The sequence below is a fragment of the Bubalus bubalis genome, chromosome 13 (assembly GCF_019923935.1).
Source record: "Bubalus bubalis isolate 160015118507 breed Murrah chromosome 13, NDDB_SH_1, whole genome shotgun sequence".
Classification (NCBI taxonomy): domain Eukaryota; kingdom Metazoa; phylum Chordata; class Mammalia; order Artiodactyla; family Bovidae; genus Bubalus; species Bubalus bubalis.
Window position 1 is genome coordinate 75456363 of NC_059169.1, and position 24647 is coordinate 75481009.

General features: G+C 43.0%; 1 protein-coding gene across 1 annotated transcript in view; it reads left to right on the forward strand.

Moving 5' to 3' along the window:
* The window catches only part of LOC123328863 (translation initiation factor IF-2-like), a 384326-nt gene that overhangs the window by 27635 nt on the left and 332044 nt on the right, over positions 1 to 24647 (forward strand). Inside the window, exon 2 of the mRNA XM_044926892.2 lies at positions 1600 to 1748. Coding sequence (XP_044782827.2) covers positions 1600 to 1748 — 149 coding nt within the window. The remainder of the gene's footprint in view (positions 1 to 1599; positions 1749 to 24647) is intronic.

The window sequence follows — 24647 nt, forward strand, 5'->3', positions numbered from 1 at the left end:
TTCTGTATCTCACGCATTTGGGGAAAATAAGCAAGATAATAGTACAAAGCTCCTCTGAGGGAAAAATGCTGTAGTAATATGAATTGATGCAGTTCTCACTGCCAGGCAGGTGGTGTTTCTTTCTTTGTTTTCTTCCACTTTAATGCTCTGGGATAGCTGTGATTCTGAAGCGAAGGCAGGAAAGCACTGTATCCCTCAACACCCTCCCCTGACACACACACACCCCGAAAAGACTTTTCACAAATCCCATGCATTTGAATTCTGTTGTAGGCAAAGGGTCTTTTTACTTTAAATTTGAATACTGTGCCTGCTGTTTGGGTTCCCTTGGAAATTTTCATTTTTGATCTAGCTTAGAAAATACAAGGAGAATAAAAGCTGAAGAAAGCAGGTGAGAAGTGAGGAGTGGTGGTGGAGGCAGGTGGCAGGGACTCATGCCGCTGGAGTGAATGGGCCGTATGGGAGACAGACCGCGGCGCTGCCCTGGGCTGTGTGATGCGGCCCAACACTGTTGTCCTCGCGAGTCACCGGAGAGGTGGTGGGCAGGTCTGCAGACAGCAGGCCAGAGGTCTGGTCCTCTTGGGCAGAATTCAAAGTGACAGGTGGTACTGACATTCCCAGTGTCACCATCGAAAGGAGAGTAAATTCTGGTCACCTGTGCAGTGTACTGATACAGAAGTGTGAATAACTTGTTGCATTTTAGAAGGATTGTAGTTTTTTAGGTTTCCCTGGTGGCTCAGGTGGTAAAGGGTCTGCCTGCAGTGCAGGAGACCTGGGTTCAATCCCCGGGTCGGGAAGATCCCCTGGAGAAGGAAATGGCAGCCCACTCCAGTACTCTTGCCTGGAAAATCCCATGGATGGAGGAGCCTGGTGGGCTACAGTCCACGGGATTGCAAAAGAGTTGGACATGAGTGAGCAACTTCACTGGTTCACTGGTAGTTTTTTGAAATTTTAAATAAAATGTTACCACAGGGTGATACTTTCCAGCTTCCTAGAAAATACACTCAGCCAGACCAGAATACTCTTTGATAATAGCAGGCAAAATGAAGTATTTTTCATTACTTAAATGGGGGAAAAAAATGAGCTATTTTTACATTGCGTGGAAGAGATCAACTTACTGTTGATGATAACTTTTCAGATGAGTAGATTCTTCTGCATCTGGTGAAGTCTTAAGCCCCTCTATAATCCCCATTATTGTACATTTTGTTATCAACAAGTAATTAAGCTCCTCTCCTACTTACAGACTTAGAGAACAAACTTATGGTTGCCCCCTGGGAAGGGATAGTTAGGGAGTTTGGGATGGACATGTACACACTGCTGTATTCAAAATGGATAACCAACAAGGACCTACTGGATAGCACGTGGAACTCTGCTCTGTGTTACGTGGCAGCCTGGGTGGGAGGGGGTGTTGGGGAAGAGTGGATACCTGTGGATGTATGGCTGAGTCCTTTTGCTGTTCACCTGAAACAATCACAGCATTGTCAATTGGCTATACTCCAACACAAAATAAAATGTTTAAAAAGAAATAAAAATAAATTAAGTTCCTCGCCTCGTGGAATAGAAGTCTCATGAAGGCAGAGACCATGTCACCCTTGCTCACAGCTGTAGCTGCAGCATCTGATGTGGTACCTAACACAAAGGAGATGCCCAGTGATTCCCTGTTGAATGAATGGCTGGATGGACGGATGCCCTTAAACGCAGTGCAGCTTGATGAGGCTGAACCTCGGCTGGATTCAGATGCCATCAAAGAAGTAAGTGTCTTAAACTGTTGCCTTTATCTACACCCAGAAGTGACATCACTCTCTATCATTCCAAGGTGATAGAAGATGGAGGCCATTAATCCTCATTTTCAAAATGCTTATCCCGATGACTCTGATGTGCAGCTTGGGATGCCTACGCCAAGCTCTGATTTAGAGTGTTACAGTTAACGTTCAACTCTGAAAGATACTGGCCTGTTCAGCATCTCCATTACTTTTTTTTTAAAGGGAGATACTTTCTCATTAGGTATTGTGGAGCATAGCTTGAGGGGTTGAAAGTTTAAATGGAAATAAGTTTGACTGCAAGATCTTGTGACTCTCGGGATATGTGTTTAATTACATCTCTTTAGGTGTATTATAGCGACTTATCCATTTCCAGCCTAGGTTTTCATTTACCCAGCTGTTTGACACACATTTTCTTTCTTCCATTCTACAGCTTTTTCTAAATAGAGTTAGCTCTGTTTCCCGGTCCTTGAGCAGATAAGGTCTCCTTTCCCTTGCTGTAGGCTCTGTTCACTAGTGAGCGCCTTGACTGCATGAATTGATGTGTGCCAAGAGTTTGTTACGTCTTATAGTTGGAGCAGGAAGTGGCAACCCACTCCAATATGCTTGCCTGGGAAAGTCCCATGGACGGAGGAGCCTGGCAGGCTACAGCTACGGTCCATGGGGTCGCACAAAGTTGGACACAACTGAAGCGACTTAGCACACTCGTTGTTGAGGAGCGGTCCAGTTTTTTAAGCATCTTCTCTGTTGAAGAACTTCTGGGTTGTTTCTGGTTTTCAACGACTAAGAATAAAATTGCTGTGGACGTTTGTGTAGGTTTTTTGTTTTGAACATATTACTTGTCTAGGATAAATGCCCAAGAGTATGAGTGGTGGGTAGTTTTTTTTTTAAAGGATTTTTTTCAAGTTTTATTTATTTTAATTTTTGGCCATACCCTGCAGCATGTGGGATCTTAATTTCCTGATCAGGGATTGAACCTTCACCCCCTTCAATAGCAGGCAGCCTCCCAAACACCAGACCACTAGGGAATTCCCTCGTGTTTCTTTTTATAGCGGAAAATGAAAGTATTAGTCACTCAGTCAAGTCTGACTTTTTGTGACCCTAGGGACTGTAGCCCACCAGGCTCCCCTGTCCATGGGGTTCTCTAGGCCAGAATACTGGAGTGGGTTGCCATTTCCTTCTTCAGGGAATCTTCCTGACCCAAGAATCGAACCCAGGTCTCCCACATTGCAAGCAGATTCTTTACCATCTGAGCCTTCGTTTTATAAGAAACTGCCAAACTGTTTTCCACAATGGCTATCCCGTTTCACACCCTCACCAGCTACAATTGTGTGATCCAGTTTCTCTGCCTCCTTACCAACACGTGGTGTGAGCCTTCTTTTTTATTTAGCCACCTTGGTGGGTTTTTAGTGTTATCTCAGGGTGGGTTTCATCTGCCTCTATGTGCACATTGCCACATGGTTCAGGACTGGCCGGTCTCAAGTCTGGTGGTCAGCTGTCTGTCGGCAGGAGTGATGGGCCCACATCCCTCTTGTCTGCCTTCATCCAACAGGCCAGTCTGGTGACCGGGCAGGGTTCTGAGAGTGGAGGTCCTCCAGGTCTTTTGAGTAATAAGTCTAAGCTCCAATACTTTACCACCTGATGTGAACAGCCGACTCTTTGGGAAAGGCCCTGATGCTGGGAAAGATTGAAGGCAAGAAGGAGAAGAGGGCACCAGAGGATGAGATGGTTGGATGGCATCATCAACTCAATGGACATGAGTTTGAGCAAGCTCTGGGAGATGGTGAAGGACAGGGAGGCCTGAATTGCTGCAGTCCATGGGGTCACAAAGAGTCAGACGTGACTTAGCTACTGAACAACAAGACAACAACTTGGACCTGGCACACCTTCACTTCCCTTGTATTCTATTAATCACAGCAAGTCACAAGGCCAGCCATGACTCGAGAAGCAAGAAAATAGACCATCTACCTTTTGAAGGGAGAAATTGCAAAATCGAATATCCAAGAGTATGGATACAGAGAGTAACAGAGAATTGAGGGCCATTTTGCAATTAACATACCATATCAGGTATCTTATAATTATCTTCCACCCATTTTTCTTTTCGGTTCAGTTCAGTTCAGTTGCTCATTCATGTCTGAATCTTTGTGACCCATGGACTGTAGCATGCCAGGCTTCCCTGTCCATCAACAACTCCCCAGAGTTTGCTCAAACTCATATCCATTGAGTTGGTGATGCCATCCGACCACCTCATCCTCTGTCATCCCCTTCACCTGGTGCCTTTAGTCTTTCACAGCATCAGGGTCTTTTCCAAGATTCAGTTCTTCGCATCAGGTGGCCAAAGCATTGGAGCTTCAACTTCAGAATCAGTCCTTCCAATGACTAATCAGGACTGATTTCCTTTAGGATGGGCTGGTTTGATCTTCTTGCAGTCCAAGGGACTCTCAAGAGTCTTCTCCAGCACCACAGTTTGAAAGCATCATTTCTTCAGTTCTCAGCCTTCTTTATGGTCCAACTCTCATTTTTCTTTTATAATACACAAGTAGTGTACTTGTGAAAGTATATTTGACTAGTCATCGTGCTAAGTCACTCAGTTGTGTCTGACTCTTTGTGACCCCATGGACTGTTGCCTGCCAGGCTCTTTTGTCCATGGGATTTTCCAGGCAAGAATACTGGAGTCGGTTGCCATTTCCTTCCCCAGGGGATCTTCCCAACACTGGAATCAAAGGCGAGTCTCCTATATTCGCAGGTGAATTCTTTACCACTGAGCCACTTGGGAAGCCCTGTATATTTGCCTAGGAGTTGGAAAATCTGTGTGTGTGTATGTGTGTGTTAAGAAATTGGATTAAAGATGCCTAGGGCCTTAATTTTATCCAGCTTATTTATAAGCATTTACCTTTAACACATGCAGGGTTGACTTCTGCCAAAATCAGAATGGGACAGTTATAATTAAAGAAGATTATATCTTCATCTTTTTTTGTAGTGTGTTTTGTAGGCTAATTTCTTCCCTTCCAGTTTTAACTCAGCTGCTTCTAGGGCAGTCCTAAATTCATCTAGCAAATCTTAACTAAGGGCCACGCATGGGGGATACAAAAAAGAGGATTAATATACCTGTAAGGGGACTTCCCCAGCATTCCAGTGGTTAAGACTCGGTGCTTGCACTGCCAGGGACTTGGATCCCCTCCTTGGTTAGGGAACTAAGCTCCTACATGCTAAGGGGTATAGCCAAATATATGTATACACTTATATATATATAAAAAGTGTATATATATACACACACCTGCTGAGGACTTCCAGCCCAGTGAGAGAAATGGGTGTACAGAACAGTGCCAAGTGGCAGCTTGTATCTCCCACTTCATATACACTTTTTTTTTTTTTTGGGTCTCTTGCATTTATTAAATTTTTTTCCTTCTCAGCAGCAGCAACATGGCCCTTATCTTTTCCCCATTTCCCGCCCCCCAGTGTGCAGTCCTACTCACCCGGGCTGTCCAGAGCTCTGTCTGTGCCACCTGGCTGAGTGACAGTTTTCTGAGTACGGTGTTCTAATTAGTGAGGGATTTCTCCATTTGCTAGTTAATTCTGCTCATTTTAGTAATGAAGCACAGGCGGCCGGAGGGAGTACAGGCGTCACACCATAATTATTTTACGGCTTTTGTTGAAGGTTCTAACACTCTTTCTGATGTTTACTTCTCTCGGTAAAATCGCAGCAAAAAATAATCAACATGTGTTCCTGCCATGCTTACCTCCTCGACAACTTTGAAGATCACTGTGGATAGCTTTCTGATTTCATTTGTTTTGAAAATGTTGTAACAGGGAAGAAAAGTCTGAGAGAATATATACCAGATGTTAGGAGTGGTGATTTCTTGCTGGCTAGTTTAATGATGATTTGTTTTCTTATTTTGGCTTCATTGTGTTTTGTAATTTATACTATAAAGTGTATGATGGTTGTAAAAAGTTTTTTTTTTTTTAATATGAGAGAAATTCATGGCCCACAGGTAATGCTTTATAACCAGAAAGAGAGAATGGGAGGGACAGGCATTAGAGCTTCCCAGGTATGCAAGACCCTGATTAAGACAGCAGCAGAGGCCTCCTGAATAACTGTTACATTAACGCAGAGAGATAGGAAGCAGGTTTAGGGAGTTTTGACCAGATTTCATTCTTTGATGTTAATTCTGTATGTTTCTCCCCTGGCGTCTCCATTGAGCCCTGGCGTTCATAGCTTGTGTCATTCATACTTAAAGGTGCCGCTTCTGACGGTGATAGTCATCTGGAGACGTGGATATAGCTGAAGATGCTCACATTCTACCCCCGATCCTTTCAGTTTAGGAGCATGCTTTGAAGTTCCCTGTGCAGTGTGGGATGGAGAAGTGGTTTTGTGTTCTGGGGTTTGTAACAATGGTGTCCTTTCTTTTATGCCCCAAGCAGATAGAATTCTGGGGATGTGGAGGATGGTGGAACACGTGACCTCAGAATTTTCTCTTGTGGAGAATCAGTGCAGCAAACAGGATATGTTGCACTGGGAAGCAGGCATCCTATTTATGGATGTGCGGTCCATAAGCACGTAAGTGGATTCAGTTACACAGGCTGTAGACGTGTATTCATATGTAGAATTCAGAGTCAGGAACTCAAGACTAATCATTCATCATGCAAGTAGATTCATAGAGGAAAACCTCCAATTTATGGCCCGGTTCTGAAATGGAAGGGCTAGATTCCCATTGAGAAAACCTGGTCAAAAAAGGGTGAGGAAAAGAGCAGAAACTGAAGGAATCAGGGCCAATAGGTTGGTGAAGCTCTACTATTACGGGCTCCCTGGAGTTCCTTTTCTGTGCTGAGGGATTATACTATTGCTCATTTCAGAAACAGTTTAGGAAGGACCATGTGCATTTAATCTTAGAACTTTTTCCAAAGCACTTGGCTCATGATCTCAAGGACTCATTCGAACCATCTAGGTCAGAAATATAGAAACAGGAATGTTGAGGAGATATTTGACTTCCTTTATTTTCCCCTAGGAAATACATCTCCACAGCATACAGTTTCCTGAATGTGGTTGTGATCAACTTTCTTTCTCCCCTGAGGCATTGAGATGGCAACTTAATTCTTAATTCCAGCAATCAAGATTCCAGGATACAATATCAATACGTAAAAATAGTTGTTTTATACTAACACTGAGCAATCAGAAATTGAAATAAATGCCATTTACAATAGCATCAAAGACAGAAATACTTATGAATAAACCTGACGAAAGATGTGCAAAACCTAGACGCTAAAAATGCACACGTTGTTACTGAGAAAAACTAAAGAAGACCTAAATAAATGGAGAGGTGTGTTTTTGTACATGGTCAGAAGTCTCAATATTGTTATGATGTCTGTTTTCCCCAAACTGATCTGTAGATTCACCCACAATCAAAATGCTGGTAGTTTTTGAAATTGCAAAGATGAACTTAAAAAGTCACGTAGAAATGCAGAGATACTAGACTAGCTAGCCAAAACAACTCCGGAAGAGATGAGCAAAACTGAAGGACAAAAACTAGGTGATTTAATGACTTATAAAGCTTAGTAACCGAGAGTGTGGTGCTGTTAATTCAGTAAACGTATAGAGTGCTAGAACAGCAGAAAGAGACAGAAAGAGATACACGTGTATACAGACAAAGATGCATGTGTGTTATAGATAAAGGGGTCCTAGATTCATTCACTGACTCTAGGATTGTTTCTTCAACAAATGACTCTGAAACCATTCAGCATCCAAAAGCGAAAAAATGAACATTGAAGAATGCCTTGTAGTATGTATTAAAATGAACACAGAATAGATTATAGACATATAAGGAGAACATAAAACTATAAATCTTATAGAAGAAAGCATAGGGAAAAGTCTTTGTGACATTGGGTTGGACAAAGATTTCTTAGATTTTATGGATGTTAGTTAAACCTAAAGTCATCATTTCATAATACATGTAAATCAAACCATTGTGCTATACACATTAAACTTAATACAGTCATGAAAAAAACAAAAAGATTTCTTAGCTCTTAGATCAGAAACTACAATCCATAAAAGAACAAATTGATAAATTAGACTTCATCTAAAATTAAAAATTCTGCTCTTCAAAAGATACTGTTAAGAAAATGCAACAGATTCGGAGAAAATATTTCCAAATACATATGATAATGGACTTGTATCCAGAATATATGAATTATTCTCAAAACTTAATAATAAGAAAATAAGCAACCGACTAAAATAATGGACATGTGACACGAACAGATATTTCACCAAGGAAGAAATAGAAATAAATACATGGAAAGATGCTCAATGTCATGAATCATGAGGAAAGTGCAAATTAAAACTCCAATGAAATAACACAAAGACATATTAGAATGGCTATAAATAAAACAGCTAACCATATCAAATGTCCATGAGGCTTTGGAGGAAATGAACTTTCATACTTTGTTCCTGGGAATATAAAATGGAATAGCCACTAGGGAAAATAGTTTGGCGGTTCCTTAAAATAGTTCCTTAAGAAAATTAAACATCTTGTGCATGATTCATCCGTTCCCACTTCTAAATGTTTACCCAAGAGAAAAAAATAACAACATGTGTCTGCTCAGAGACTTACGGATGAACGGTTCGTAGCAGTGGACTTTGCAATAGCCAAAATGTTGAAACAGCGCAAATGGTCATCAGTAGGTGAGGGAGCAGGCTCACTGTAGCGCAGCCCTCTGTTCCTGCTGCTGTTTAGCAGCCAAGTTGTGTCTGATTCTTTCGTGACCCCAGGGAGTCTAGCCCTCCAGGCTCCTCTGTCATGGGATTTCCCAGCCAAGAATACTGGAGTAGCAGGTTGCCATTTCCTTCTCCAGGGAATCTTCCTGTCCCAAGGATCGAACCTGGGTCTCCCTATCTGTGCTGAAATGACGCAGGAATAAAAGGTCATGAACTATTGATTCGTGCAACAGCATGGATGAATCTCAGTGTAATTATGCTGAATGAAAGGAACAAGTCCTCTGTCCTCAACTGAAAGAATATATACCATATAGTTCTGTAGATTTAAAACTGTTAAAAATGAGAGTGAATTTATAGTGTCTGAAAGCAAATCAGTTTTTCCTGAGGATGAGAAAAGGCCAGGAGGGGGTGACAGGGAGAGACGGCAGCAGGGTGTGAAAAGCTTTTGAAGCTAGTGGGCTATGTTCATGATCTTGATTGCGGTCATATTTTCACAGGTACCGCCTATGCTAAACCTTACGAAACTGTACACTTAAAATATGCAGTGAATTTGAGTTACTCCTCCATAAAACTAGGAAGAACCAGTGCAGTGAAGGGCTGTGGCAGGTAGGCGGTTACAGGGCATGACATGGGCGCGCAGAAAGGGGTGGTCAGTCTTTCCCGGGAGGTGATCTTCGCCGAGCTGGGAAAGGTGGATACGCATTTGTCAGAAATGCTGCAAAGACAGAACAGAGTACAGAGGCTCAGTGAGGGCTGGGAGGTGTGAAGGAGCGTGGCAGAAGTTTTGAGGACTCACAGGGAGGTTTAGCATCCTGGCAGCCTGGAGGTAAATGCAGAGCAGAGAAGTAGATAGGGACCAGACCACAGAGGTCTTGCTCATCATTCTGAAGTGTTAGGATTTTTAGCTCCTAGGTACAGGAAAGCCACCAAAGCTGTTTAATCTGGGCAGTAATAGACCATGTATTTTTTTTTTTTAATGAATTTTTATTGGAGTGTAGTTGCTTTGCAATGTTATGGTAGTTTTCTTGCTGTATAGCAATGTGAATCAGTTATATGAATACATATATCCCCTCTTTTTTAGATTTTCTTCCCATTTATGATGGGAGGGAGGAGGAGGCTGTGTTTAAGGAAGATTATTTTCACCCTAGAATGAATGCTTACCTCTGATAATTAAGGATATGTGGGATTTTAGCTAAATAAGAAAAATTTCCATTGATGAAGGTCCCATATGATCACTTCCTGGGATAGGTATTGTATTTTGAATGGCCCCCACCCCAAAACGGGGTCCTGTGGAAAATTTGGCACTTAATGCCAACTCTGCAGACACATACCGTGGACATCCATTCCTGGATTTCTCTCCTGTCTCCCCTCACCCCATCTGTTGACAGTGCACATGTGCCAGTCTTGGTCCAAGGCTGCTTTGTCAGAAGATTCCAGATCCGAGATGTTGCCTTAATCCAAATTGTGAACCTGCTCTGCCGCAGAATCGCATCAGCCCGGAGCTGAGAACCAAACTCAGCAGCCTGGAGATTTGGAAAGCATCTCGGTGTGGTTGAGCTCCAGTGGTCCAGGCGCTGAAGCCCAGACTTGCGTCTCCCTGGGTGCTTGGCAGCGCCCCTGCAGTGCTGAAAGCCAGCATGGAAAGGGCACTGTTAATCCCTCAGTTGGAATGTTTTACTGTGGCTCCTGTTTAGGGATGCTGGAAATAATAATACTGGCATGACTTGAGCCCAAAGAGGAGAGCCCTCTAATTACCAACTGACCCCAATTCCACTGTAAATATTTCTACTCCCTGATAACCTTTGGCCACTGAGCCCAGAGTATGCCAAATTTTGCTTTCCTGATATGAAAAGCTTCTTGTTTTCCTTCCTTCTTGGTGTGGACCTTTAGCTATATGTGTTGGAAAACTCAACCTCCAGGGAATACCGCTGCGTGCAGCTGGGGAAAACCTAAAGATTTCGTGCTTCTGACTTTCAAACTGGTGACTTAGTAATCTTTTAATTGTTATTTTGTAATAAAAAGCAGATCCGACCCTTGCATTTTTGTGGCGTACTGGGGAGAGCGATGAGCATTCGTTTTTATCATCTGTCAGAATTATGGTGCTTACGTATCATCATTTGATTTTAATATTTACTCCCTTATATGCTGGGAGTGTTAATATTACAGTCAGCAGAGAACCCTGAATTCCTAAAGCTTATGAGTAAAAGTTTTTGATTTTTATGAGTAAAAATCAAGGAAATACAGTGAGGTGAGGATAGTTTTGTTTCCTGACTTTGCCGTGATGGTGAATTGCTGGGTTACTGATTACTCAGCTCCCTTAAAAGATGGGGAGAAGTGAATGTGTTTGTTATCATCATGATTATTGTTTTTACTGTGACCCTGAGTTCAGAAAACAGCCTCAGTTCCATTCTCAGAGATGAGTGGTAGGTGCAGGTTTTAAATTAAGCCAAACCCTACTAATTGCGGGGTGAGGAGCAGGGCCGGCCCCCTGCTGAGCACAGGTGCGCCTCTGTCCCGTGATGCTGACGTGGGCCTCGCTGTCACCGAGCCCCGCGTCTCCATGGCTCCTTTCTCCAAGGTGAGCTCCAGCCCGGGCCACAGAGGCCCCCTTGGCGCCTGTTTAAAGGAACAGAAGCAGAGGTGCGCTTGTCCCTCTCTGACACAGATCTGTGGTCATGAGGGAAGCATTTCTTTTTTAAGTATCTTTCTATGTGAGCTTGGCCTTGGTTACAAAGCCCTGAGAAGTGGGGCCTTTCTAATCCCTCCTAGGAAATAACTGCAGCTGAATTTCCTCCCTGCCTTGTTCTTATTAGCATCCAGATATATTCATGTAAATGTGTTAGTCTCAGTCGCATCCGACTCTTTGTGACCCCGAGGACTGCAGCCCGCCAGGTTTACAGCTGAATTCCTCTGTCCATGCAATTCTTCAGGCAAGAATACTGGAGTGGGTTGCTATTCCCTTCTCCAGGAAATAGTTTTGTTGAAATGGAACTTCTCCACTTCATTTATGGTCATTCATCACTGAAATTAAGATGAGAGGAAGAAGAAAGAGTTCTGTGTCGCCTGTTGTGAAACCATTATATAATGACTATTGATGATGTAGCAATAGCTGATGATCACCAAGTATTTACCGTTTGCCAGGCGCTTTGTAGTGGGCTTCACATATGGCTATAACTTGGCCTTTGTAACAATCCTACGAAGCGGATATGACCATTTTCCCTATTTTACAGATCTGGAAACTCAATCTCAAAAAAACTGAGGCGCTTACTCAGAGTTACACAGCTTGTAAGTGGTGGAGGAGCATTCAAACGCGAGCAGTCTATCTTTAGAGTCTGTGTTCTGAGGCCGTGTATTATATTGCCTCTTGATTGTATAATCTTTTAAAGAAATCATCTTACGTCTCAATATAAGTTATGATTCAAATGCCATTAATGACGAAAGGCAGTGATATTGCTCTGATTTATTGAGTACTTACTATGTGAGGTACTGTGCTAAGTACTTTGCATGTATTATTTAGTGTTTTGCATGTATTATTTAATCCTCTTAATAATGCTTTGAGACAGGTATTATCATTCACATTTTATAGACAAGAAAAAATGAGGCTTAGAGAGGTTTACTGGCTTGCCCAAGGCCAGACAGTAAATTTGAGATAGAATTCAAAGCCAAGCACTTGACTCAGATGCTTTTTTTTTTTTTAACCCAAAGGGAAAAAGGTTATAAAAAGAACTCAGATTGGACTGTCTCATGCATGAGCTGCTCTATTATGTAAGTCTTGTCATCAATTTCGAACTTTCTCGTCAATATAAGCAACTCACGCATCTCAGAATAATTACAGATCTCAGAAACTCAAAAGTTTCCACCTTTGCATTTGCATCGTTTCAAGCCTGCATGGTGTTTTCAGTTGTTGGGCGCTGCAGTCCAGGGCTTCTTATACTTTTTCAGTGTCCTGGACATCTTTGGTAGTCCGGCAGAGTTTATTTTTGCTTCTCAGAGCAAAGTATGTAAAGACGTAAGAGGAAATACATAGAATAATAAGGAACCAATTATGTTAATTATAGTTATCAAGTATTAAGTGAAATCTGTTTTGTAGTAATATCACATGTGCCCTTTGCTTATATTAGATCTGGCAGAGGGAATAGTAACTGCTGTAATTTCAAGCTGATTGTAAATGTACATGATGTTTTCAGGTATCAGTGTCAGTTACAATGAGATCTGAAAACATTGATGGCTTCCGTTGGTGACAAATGTACAAGTCCCATTAATGCTCCTATGATTTGTTGCCTAGATCCATAACTGAAGCAAATGCTAAATTTCAATTGGATATTGGTAAGAAAAAAATAAAAAATGCTTCCCAGGTGGCTTAGTGGTAAAGAATCAGCCTGCCAATGAAGGAGACATGGATTCAGTCCCTGGGTCAGAAAAATCCCCTGGAGAAGGAAATGGTAACCCACTCCAGTATTCTTGCCTGGAAATCCCGTGGATGGAGGATCCTGGCAGACTATATAGTCCACGGGGTCGCTAAAGAGTCAGCCGCAGCTTAGTGGCTAAACAATTGTTTGTTGTTTATTTTGGCAAAAATAAAGATCTGACGTTTTTCCCCAGTTGAGTATTAGCACCTCTGTGAATTCCATCCGTGAGTCCCTTTGGAATCCAAGGACCTAGAGTTAACAACCCCTAACCTAGAGAGTATTGCTTAATCCTAATGCCCTTCAAGTGAAAGGTACCCCGTTTGATGTGCTCTGAAGACTGCCTCACCTCAGCGTTGCCAAAGGATCTGGGGTCCCCTTCACTGCCACCACATAAACTGTGGCACGGTAGGGTCCGCCCTGGGCCCGAGGAAGGCTTGGACATGCATTCTTCTCTGCGTGGCTTTATAATGTTCATTGGTAATTTGCCTACTCATGAATCCTGAAGTCACATTCCTCACCATCTGAGATCTTACAGTTCTAAAGAGAAAAGCCAAAAAGCACAGAAATAATACTTTCCAATGTTGAGGATGTGTTATAAATGCCCAGGAAGGGCAATAACAGTAGTAGAAGCAGTAGATGGGAGACTTGGATGTTAAAAGCAAGTGACTTGCCCTTACTTCAGTAAGAGAGATTTCACTAGAATGTTAGTTACCCTTTCCCATACCTTTGTTTTATGCATAATAGTATGTGTAGCACCAAGCTACCTCGGTTCATGTGTTCATTCAGTAACATTTGAGTGTTGTGCTATGTCCAGGACACTGAATTATCATTTTTCTATCATTTGAATCTCACAATTCTGTGTACCCATTTTTCAGACTGGGAGCCTGAGGCACCTAGTGGTTTAGATGTGCCTGTGAGAGGTAGAGCCAAGCCCATCATTTTACTGTTTATACTGAGGGATGCTGCTTGCTCTTGTCAGCTCTCCTTGCCTACCGGATGGGAGGGCTTGGTAACTGAACAAATTAGCTGTTTTGATTCCTAGGAACATCTGGGACATGGTGACACGGGCTAACAGGATCTATAAGGAACAGTGATTTTCAGCTGAAATTTGCTGAACTTATTAAGGGCAGACAAACTGCATTTTGAAGTTCTGATTGCTTTTTGAAAGCAGGAAAGAAGATTTCAGGTTCATGGGTTTGCAGCCAGCTTACTGGGTGCCTGACCGGCTTTTGGTAAATCAGCCATATGTTATGAGTCTGCACATAAATTCTGTTTCCTCGCCTCTTGATATTCTTTTGTGCTGTTTTACTCACTGTTACGCAGTCATTCTCAGCCTTGCTTTTTCCATGTTTTTGCCACCTCCTTCTGTGTTTCAGAAATTCCCTGTCATTTTTTTTCCCTCGGGACTCTGTGAATGGGCAGTGGATCTTCGTACCCTGTGAAGTACCTTCTCCTTTGGTTCAGGGGGTTTTCTCGTTCCTCCTACCCTTCAACTCAGGGCAACTGGTTAGCTCCCTGCCCAGGTCAGAGCTCAGTGTGACCACCGCTTTTCGTTCCCTTAGTTACACTGCCTGTGTGTACCCTGCGCCGCCGCAGCCCTACCCACCCTCTGCTCTTCAAAGCTGTGCTTAGATTTTACCGCTTATTACCCTGGGATAGACTTCTATTTTTTCTTTTTTTTTTTTTGAGAAATTTATATCTTTGTTATTTATTTATTTGGCTGCATCGGGGCTTAGTTGCAGCACGTGGGATCTTTGCTGCATGATGTAAGTGAGATCTCAGCGCATGAAGTGTTAGTCGCTCAGTCATGTCCTACTCTTCGTGACCCCATGGACTGTAGCCCGCCAAGCTCCTCTGTCCATGGGGGTTCTCCAGGCAAGAATACTGGGGTGGGTTGCCATTTCCTTCTCCAAGGGATCTTCCTGACCCAGGGATCGAACCTGCATCTCCTGTGTCTCCTGAATTGCAGGCAGATTCTTGAACGCTGAACCACAGGGAAAGCCCACATATGCTAGTCGCTTTCAAAAATTTTGGTGCAATTTTCACTCTTTAAAACTGTGACCCATATAAGTTTGTATTGTACAAAATTCAAGCATCAGCTGCTGTTGCTGCTAAGTCACTTCAGTCGTGTCCGACTCTGTGCGACCCCATAGACGGAAGCCCACCAGGCTCCCCGTCCCTGGGATTCTCCAGGCAAGAACACTGGAGTGGGTTGCCATTTCCTTCTCCAATGCATGAAAGTGAAAAGTGAAAGCATCAGAGACATACATTAATGTAGGAAATGAAAACATGCAGTCCCATAATTTTCCCTGCATTTATGTCTGTTACTCCAAACTCTTTCTTTCCTGTATATATACCAGCATATACTAATGCACTTATTTATTTTAATAAAAATATTATTATATCATGCATGTTTTTCTGCATCTTGCCTTTTAAAAATTTTACTTGGCTGTATCTCACAGACTTAGCTGCACATCAGTACAGACAGATATACCTCAGTGTTTAAAGTGGCATAGGAAGTTATTTTCTGTATATGCCAGAATTTATTTGATCTGTCCCTGATAGACGGATGTTTGAATCACTTCCCATTTTTTAAACCATTACAGGACTGCAGTGAATATTTACATACACTCTAATTGCCTATAAAAATATGGTGAGTGTATACACATGTGTCTTTACCATAAGATTAAAAGTCATTTTAAAAGAAAACTGATCTGTCCATAATTCTGCCACTGTCGTTTGGTCGTTTTGAATTTTCTGTTGATAGATTCCCGTCCACCTTTCAACCTTTTGTATACGTGATTGCAGCCATAGTGCATTCACTGTTTTATATCTTGCTTTTCTCATTTAACGTTATTTTAGAAACACTTTTCCATGTGGATGCATTTTCTTGGTGGTTCTAATGGAAATGCCATTTTCCATGAGATTGACATTCTGGTTGATGTTTTTGTCTTCTTTCACTCCTGCTTCCTGTTACCTGTCTCACGATGCTTTGCCAGTTTGAGCTTTTCCTTGCAGTTACCTCGGCTCTTGCAACTTCTTCTTCCTCCACCGTTGTGAAGCCTTCTGACCAGAGGCTGCTGCAGTCTTGCCACCTCCTTGGTGAGGCTCCAACCCCAGCACACTCTTGTGTGTGTTTGGGCTTCCCTGGTGGCTCAGACGGTAAAGAATCTGCCTGCAATGCAGGAGACCCAGGTTCGATCCCTGGGTTGGGAAGATCCCCTGGAGACAGGAACAGCTACCCTCTCCAGTATTCTTGCCTGGAGAATTCCATGGACAGAGTAGCCTGGTGGGCTACAGTCCCTGGGGTTGCAAAGAGTTGGACGTGACTGAGCACTCCTCATTTCAGTTCAGTTCTGTTGCTCAGTTGTGTCCGACTCTTTGCAACCCCATGGACTGTAGCACTCCAGGCCTCCCTGCCTATCACCAACTCCTCAAGTCGGTGATGCCATCCAACCATCTGTTGTCCCCTTCTCCTCCCACCTTCAGTCTTTTCCAGCATCAGGGTCTTTTCCGATGAGTCAGTTCTTTGCATCAGGTGGCCAAAGTATTGGAGCTTCAGCTTCAGCATCAGCCCTTCCAATGTATATTCAGGACTGACCTCCTTTAGGATGGACTGGTTTGATCTCCTTGCAGTCCAAGGGACTCTCAAGAGTCTTAGTGTTCAGTACATACATGATCATCTTCTGCCAGGGAGCGTCTTCCCAGTTATCTCCCCAAGGATTTTGTCTGCATCCAAGTGCCCGTACAAACACTGGCTTCTGGAAAACCCTGTTGGTAAGACGCCTTGTAGTTTGTAATTTATATTCGTAGGCATGTATGCAGTGCATTATTTAGGCGGTTCAGCACCAAGGAGAGTGACTGTTTGTTGTAGCTTGGGTTCAAGGTCAGTGGGGGATTTACTGTGCTCAGGCCCCTGTAGTGCTGTGGGCAAGATGTGATTTCTCCATAATAGATGAAAAGCCAAACCCTGTATAAACACACTTTAATAATGGTGAAGGCACTGGCAGAGTGGTGCACGGAGGCAATAGGAAAGTTCACACTCCTGTAGCTTAGACTTAATTGAAGCAAACAGTCTTCATATTTACATTTGGGTTGTTTGTTTTAACGTCCGTCTTGGAGGGGTCCATCAAAAGCCTCCCATGCATCTTTAACGAACTGCTTAACAACCTCCTCTCGGATTCCATTTGGTCTTTGTCTTGTCTCCAGGCCCGGGGACAGATTTACATTTTCCTTTGTGTGCCTTGGAAATCCTTGACGTGCTAGCCTGGCCTCCTTCCCTCTGAGTGTGTCTAGTGCTGAGAGGCACTGCTTCCTCATTAGCTGTTGCTTCACTGACAAGGAATGACTTGAGGGACTTATTAGGGTCCTGAACAGAGGCTCTTTGTCTGTCTGTAGAGCAGGTTCTCAGATCTAGTTCAAGGTTGTCCAGAGCCGGTTTTCAGAGATGCCTCCCAGCCTTCCCTTGAAAGGAGCACTAGCTCTTCCCCCTGCCCTCCGGACTCCATAGAACTCTGAAATGGAAACCTTGGCTAGGCTAGAGGGGAGAGGAGGGATGCTAAATCCAGAAGAAAATCACCTTTTTTTAAAATAAGAACGTGCATGCGTGCTAAGTCACTTTAGTCGTGTCTGACTCTGTGACCCCATGGACTGTAGCCCGACAGGCTCCTCTGTCCATGGAATTGTCCAGGCAAGAATGCTGGCTTGGGTTCCCATTCCCTTCTTCAGTGATCTTCCCGACCAGGGCTCGAACCCGGGTCTCCTGCGTCTTCCGCATGGCAGGTGGATTCTTTATGGCTCAGCCCCCGGAGAAGCCCCGTTATGAGGAAAGAGGTGGCTTAAATGCCCCTGTTCCCTCCCTGCATGTCATATCCTTGTCCTGCCTGACCTGCTGCTCCAGAGGCCAGGGGAGGGAGATCAAGTCCCTTTAAGGAACGCTAGAGATGTGCTGCTTATTTTTACCAGTGTGGAGATGTGAGCTGTGTGAGTTGTGCCTTGACCATCTTCTCAAGGGGCTTTCATAGAACTTGAAGATTAATGCCTGAGAACCCCCAGGACTGGGCCTATTAGCAAGTCTGCTACAAGAGCTGCTTGAGTTAATAAGAAATGAAGCTCTCCTGTCTTCCAGTGAATACCTTCTGCAGGAGTGTGACTTGAAGGATGCCTAAAAATCCCTTCTAGCCTGTACCGTCTTCTGCCTTGCCCCATGGTGAGAGTTGTAGTTCTCACAACTAATTATTTGTCAGAGGTCAGTCACTGTGTCTCTAGGAAGGACTAGGGACAATTCAGATAAATCCTCAAAGAAGGATTATCACGGTAGCCTTCTGAATGGTCCGTCTGCTCTCGTCTGGAACAGGGGCATTTAAGCCACCTCTTTCCTCATGAAGGGGCTTCCCTGGGGGCTCAGCAGTAAAGAATCCACCTGTAATGCGGAAGATGCAGGACACCAGGGTTCTATCCTTAGTGTGGAAGATCCCCTGGAGAAGGGAATGGCAACCCTCTCCAGCATTCTTGCCCAGAGAATTCCATGGCCAGAGGAGCCCGGATGATCATGTGACTCTTTTCCAAACTAGAATTACAGTCTGTGTGACATCAAGGCAAAAATATTGGAGCTGACTTTAAGTCCTCTCTTCCTTTTGCACCCACATCCAATCTCTAAGCAAGTCTCATCAGCTCAATTTTCAAAACGTATCCAGAACTTGACCTCTTCTCAGCATTGCCATGTCACCCTCCCTGCTGAGCCACCACCATCTCTTACCTGGCCAATTTAAGGGCAACAGACAAATCCTGTTAAAGTATAATTTAGTTTGACATGGGAGCCAGTAATTAAGTGGAGAACCAACAGTCTTTTCAAAAGATGCTGAAACAAACGTGGTTTCTACATACAAAAGAATAAAGTTAGACACCCTTCTCTCACACGGTATACAAAAATTAATTAAAGATGTAAAACTAACAGCTAAAATGATAAATCTCTGAGAAAGAGACAGAAGTATAAAAATTCACAATCTTGGATTAAGCAATGGGGTCATCTGAGATATGACCCCCCAAAGCACAAAAAAATAAAAGCAAAAATAGATAATTTGAATTTCATCAAAATTAAAAACTCTAATGTTTTATGGCAAATCATAAAAAAATGAAATGACAGCTTACAAAAATGATAGGAAATATTTGCAAACCGTATATTTGATGAGGGACCTTTATCTAGAATATGTAGTGAACTCTCACAACTCAGTAATAAAAAAGACTTTCCCTATTTAAAAAAAAAAACAGTGGAGGATCTGAATATGCATTTTCCAAAGAGGATGTACAAATGACCTGTAAGAAGAAAAAGATGCCAATATTATTGGCCGTCTGTGAAATGCAAATCAAAACCACAATGAGATGCTACTTTATACCAGCTTAGGTGGCTGTGATCAAAAAGACAGGTAAAATTACAAGTGTTGAGAATATGGAGAAGTTGGAACCCTCACACACTATTGGTAGAAAGTAAAAATATTTCAACCACTTTGGAAAACAGCTTTGCAGTTCCTCAAAAGGTTAAGCATATGACCCAGAAAGTGTACTTTTAGGCATTATATTTACCCAAGATAGCTGACAATGCATGTCTGTATAAAACTGGCAGAGGGCATGGCAACCCACTCCAGTATTCTTGCCTGGAGATACCATGGACAGAGGAGCCTGGCGGGCTCATGCCATAGCTTTTTGAAGAGTCAAACACAACTGAAGTGACTTAGCACACACGCACATCTGTATAAAAACTACAATACGAATGTTCTTAAAAGCATTATTTGTGACAGTTAGCCAATGGAAGCAACCCAAATGTCCGTCAACTGATGACTGGATAAACCATGTGTGGTATATCCATGTAATGGAATGCTATTTAGCAGTAAAAAGAAATGAAGTACTGGTATATGCTATAACAAGAGCAACCCTTTAAAACATTATACTAAGTGAAAGAAGCCAGTGACAAAAGAGCACATGTTGCATGATGCCATTTATACGATGTATCCGGAATAGGCAAGTCTACAGAGGAGTTGCCTAGGCTAGGAGCTTGAGGCTTGGGGAGTGCTGCTGAGGGGCATGGCGTTTCTTTTTGGAGTGATGCAAATGTTCTAGGGTTGATTGTGGTGATGGTTTCATAATTCTATGAATATACTAAAGACCAGTGTATTGTACACTTTACAAATGGAAGAACATATGGTTTGTCAGTTGTATCTCAATACAGTTAAGTTCCCCGCATACAAGCGAGTTCCATTCCGAGAGCACATTTGTTAAATCCAGTTTGTAAGTCCAGCAATGTTAGCCTAGGTACCCAACTAATGCACTCAACTGTATCATTCTGTTCTATAATAGGTTTATAATACTTCCCGTACAAATAATACATAAAAACAAACATAGAAATAAAGAAAGTGTATTTAATCTGACAGTGCGGTGCCCTGAAAAGCACAGTAGTGCAGGACAGCAGCCGGCATCCAGGGGCTGGCCCTGAGGGAACAGGCAAGAGCTTCTGGGTGGAGGCGAGAGAGGCGGCGGGAGATGATACAGCTGAGAGTCGTCACTGATAGACCCGGAGGGCGAGCGGCAGTCTCATCCCGCCGGGCGTCGATGGAACACAGGTCTGCGTCCTTGAAAGCTCGTAACTTGAAGGTTCGTATGTCGGGGACTTCCTGTATAGATGTTTTGAAAATAGTAAGTGATGGTATTCCTTTGCTGAGAACCCTCCAGTAGCTTCCCTCCCCGTTCAGAGTAAAAGCAGAGTCTTTACAGCGGTCCTTGGTGCCCGCCCTGGCTACACTTCGCCTCATGTACCCCAGTCGAGAGGCACTGGCCTCTTCTGTTGCTCAGAAATTTTAGACTTGATACTTAGGAATCTGCTGCCCTCTGCATGGAACGCTTTCCCCGTGTCCCTCCACAGGACTTTCTCCCCCTCTTCAGGCCTTTATGCAGCTAATCACCTGTGTAACCATCTTATTTAAAATGCAACCCCACAACTGCAACTCTTCTTTTATGTTCTTTTTCTTTATTTCTCTGAGAAACATCTAACGGAATATACATATACATACCTACATCTCTCTTTATTATCAGTTAATTCGTGTATGTATTGTGTTAGCCTCTCATGAAGGTGAACGTCCTGATCTGATCCCACCCATGGATATACCCCTAGCACCTAGAAGAATGCTGACACATAGTTGGTGCTCAGTGGATACTTGTTGAATGAATGGATCAGTATAAGATTCTTAGTGAACAATTGCTATCAATCTGATTAGATGGTTGGAACCTAAGAAATGGTAGCAGACAGAAGAAAGGAGAGAAAGGATAGGTTTTTAGAAACTGTGCCTTTGCAGATTGGCCAGATTTGGGAATACTGTCCATAAAGAGGCTACCCTATGAAGTCATGAATAGTTGAGGGTGAGGCTCTCGGCTGCTAGTTGAGAAGTTTCAGCAAGGACATGGTATGGGATGACCTCCAGAACACAAAAGGACTGGATTAAAGAAAGTGCCTCTTCTACAGCTTTAGTTAGGGTGGTGTTGGGCCTTTGTAAGAATGCGTTGCTGATTAGCAAAGGCTTCCTCAGTAGCTCAGCGGTGAAGAATCCACCTGCAATGTAGGAGACACAGGTGATGTGGGTTTGATTCCTAGGTCAGGAAGATCCCTTGGAGAAGGAAATGGCAACCCACTCCTCTATTCTTGCCTGAAAAATCCCCATAGACAGAGGAGCCTGGCGGGCTGCGGTCTGTGGGGTTGCAAAGAGTGAGACACGACTGAGCGACTGAACAAGAAAAAGCTAGTATGAGTAAATGAGATGGTTTCAGAGTTTTTTAGGCAAAAATTGTTAATCTATGCTTAGGATGCTTGTTATGGTCAGGTAACAGGAAAAGGGACTGAGCAAATATAACCCAAGAGGAATCTGTTGCCATCTTGGTATGCCTATTAGACATTAACTGTCTTTATTATTTTTTTGAAACATCTCTAATGATATGCCATTAAAGGATTATTATTTGGAAGGCACTTCTTTTTGAAAAGCAGCAAATGAAAGCACTGTTTCTATTTAAATGTGGATGAGAGATGGACCATTTAAATAGAATGGGTTAATATTATCTTTACCACTTAACCTTTTTAATTGATAACTTAAGAACTAATTCCATTGTAATTCTACACATTGCACTAGAGAAAGGCAGTTAACCATAGAATGAATGTTTTTGGTGTAAGATCTTTTTGTTTTTTCACTTAATGTCACAGAGCTTTTCCTTAAATTACTAGATCATTTGACTGTAAAAACTACATTTTGTTATGTTGAAAAACTGATTAGAGATTCTTATATTTAAAAAACTATGGTCTAGTTTATAAAATTCTTTTCCTCTAGGTTTTATCATATACTGTGTGCTCTTTGAGCCTGGATAAAAAGGGCTTTTGAAAGTTTTCATATTACAAAATAAAAAATATGGCATTTCCAATGCTTTATAATATTTGGAAAATACCATATTATGAATAATAATATTTTCCTACACATTTTAATTCAAAAATCCTGAAGATTTTCAAGGGAATGAATTACAGTTATGGATGTAGGTTTAATTTAAAGTAAGAATTCTGCAGAAAATAAAAGAGGAAAATGGCCTAAAATCACAGCCCCTGTTCTCCTGTCAGAATTGGTTCAAGTGAGGTTGATCCCCTGTGTTGGATGTGGGGCTGCATAAGAATTAGATCCCACATTATTAGTTCTGTTTGCCATGTGAGGGCCCGTTGTGTGTTCAGTGGGATTGGCAAATTAGCTATACATGAATTTTAAATAATAAACGTCAAGGTATAGTCGCGATGTTCACAAATTACGCCTTGCTCAATAACACTGGTATTTGTGAATACCAGGCCTTAAATCAGGTGGGCCTCTCTGGAAGGTCAGGCCTCGTCTCCTTCCTTGTTTGACTATGTTATTCTGCTGTGCGCTCATGATATATAAGTACATTAACTAGGCGTTCTGGGCAACGTGTTTAACTTGCACAGGTTTGGGTGGTGTCCTTGGTCAGTGAGATCAGTGCTGGGGAAGAGCTCCCATCTATCCAGAAGAACTCAGTGAAGATCTGAACCACACGGAAGAAGCGTGCCATGCTCGGGAACGGGGGGCGGGGGAGACAGTGGAGCCTGTCAGCCTGTTTGCGTGTTCAGTTCACTGCCGCTGCTGAGACAGGCAGAGATTTCCCAGAGATCGTTTGCTGGAGGAAATCTGCATCAGGCACCAGACCCATGCCCAGGCTGTCTGGTAGTTACCAGAAGAACTTCAGGATATGTGTCGCTGTTGTTCAGTAGTTCTGTCGGACTCTTTTGCAACCCCATGAACTGTAGCCCTCCAGGCTCCTCTCTCTATGGGACTTCCCAGGCAAGAATACTGGAATGGGTTGCCATTTCCTCCTCCAGAGGATCTTCTCAAGCCAGGGATTGAAACCGCATCTCCTGCATTAGCAGGCGGATTCTTTACCACTGAGCCAGCCCGGAAACCTCAAGATATGTAGACCCTCTGTTAATATTAATGACCAGTCCGGCCAGAATGGAGAAGGCAATGGCACCCCACTCCAGTACTCTTGCCTGGAAAATCCCATGGACGGAGGAGCCTGATAGGCTGCAGTCCATGGGGTCGCTAAGAGTCGGACACAACTGAGCAACTTCACTTTCACTTTTCACTTTCATGCATTGGAGAGGGAAATGGCAACCCACTCCAGTGTTCTTGCCTGGAGAGTCCCAGGGACGGGGGAGCCTGGTGGGCTGCCGTCTATGGGGTTGCACAGAGTCGGACACGACTGAAGCGACTTAACAGCAGCAGCAGCAGCAGCAGGCCAGAAAGTGGCAGATCCACCTAGCTGTTATCTAGGCATGGGAAAACCTAAAGGTCAGTGAATGGTATGTAGCAATACAGATTTAAACTATTTTTCTTCAAATTTGATCCATGATTCTGGGGATGCCTTTTAGAGGCTATCCTTGGTTTTTTCCTTTTATTTCTATCTTTTTATACACTTGATTTTATTACACATGTTATTTGCCTTGATATTGGAAAGTACAAAATGCAATACGAAAAATATTTGCTTGTCAATATTACTTAATTAAACAAAAATCAAAGTTTAAATCTGCCTTCCACTAGAAATCTTCTATGGCAGAGTGAGATTAGACCTGCCTTGCATTGACTCCCATAGGAGTCTCCAGGAGACCTGGGTTGGGAAGATCCCCTGGAGAAGGGAAAGGTTACCCATTCCAACATTCTGGCCTGGAGAATTCCATGGACTGTGAGAATTCCATGGGGTCGCAAAGACTTGGACATGACTGAGCGACTTTCACTCACTGCATTGACTGGAACTTCTGGTTCACGTGATTCATCCAAGTTTAAGTTGACTATATGTAAGCTTACATAGTCAAAGCTATGGTTTTTCCATTAGTCATGTACAGATGTGAGCATTGGACCATAAAGAAGATGAGCGCTGAAGAATTGATGCTTTTAAATTGTGGTGCCAGAGAAGAGTCTTGAGAGTCATTTGGACTGCAAGGAGATCAAACTGGTCAGTCCTAAAGGAAATCGAACCTGAATATTCATTGGAAGAACTGATACTGAAGCTGAAGCGCCAATACTTTAACCACCTGATACAATGAGCCAACTCATTGGAAAAGACCCTGATGCTGGGAAAGATTGAAGGCAAAAGGAGAAGAGGGCATCAGAGGATGAGGTGGTTGGATGACATCACCAACTCAATGGACTTGAGTTTAAGCAAACTCCAGGAGATAGAATAGGG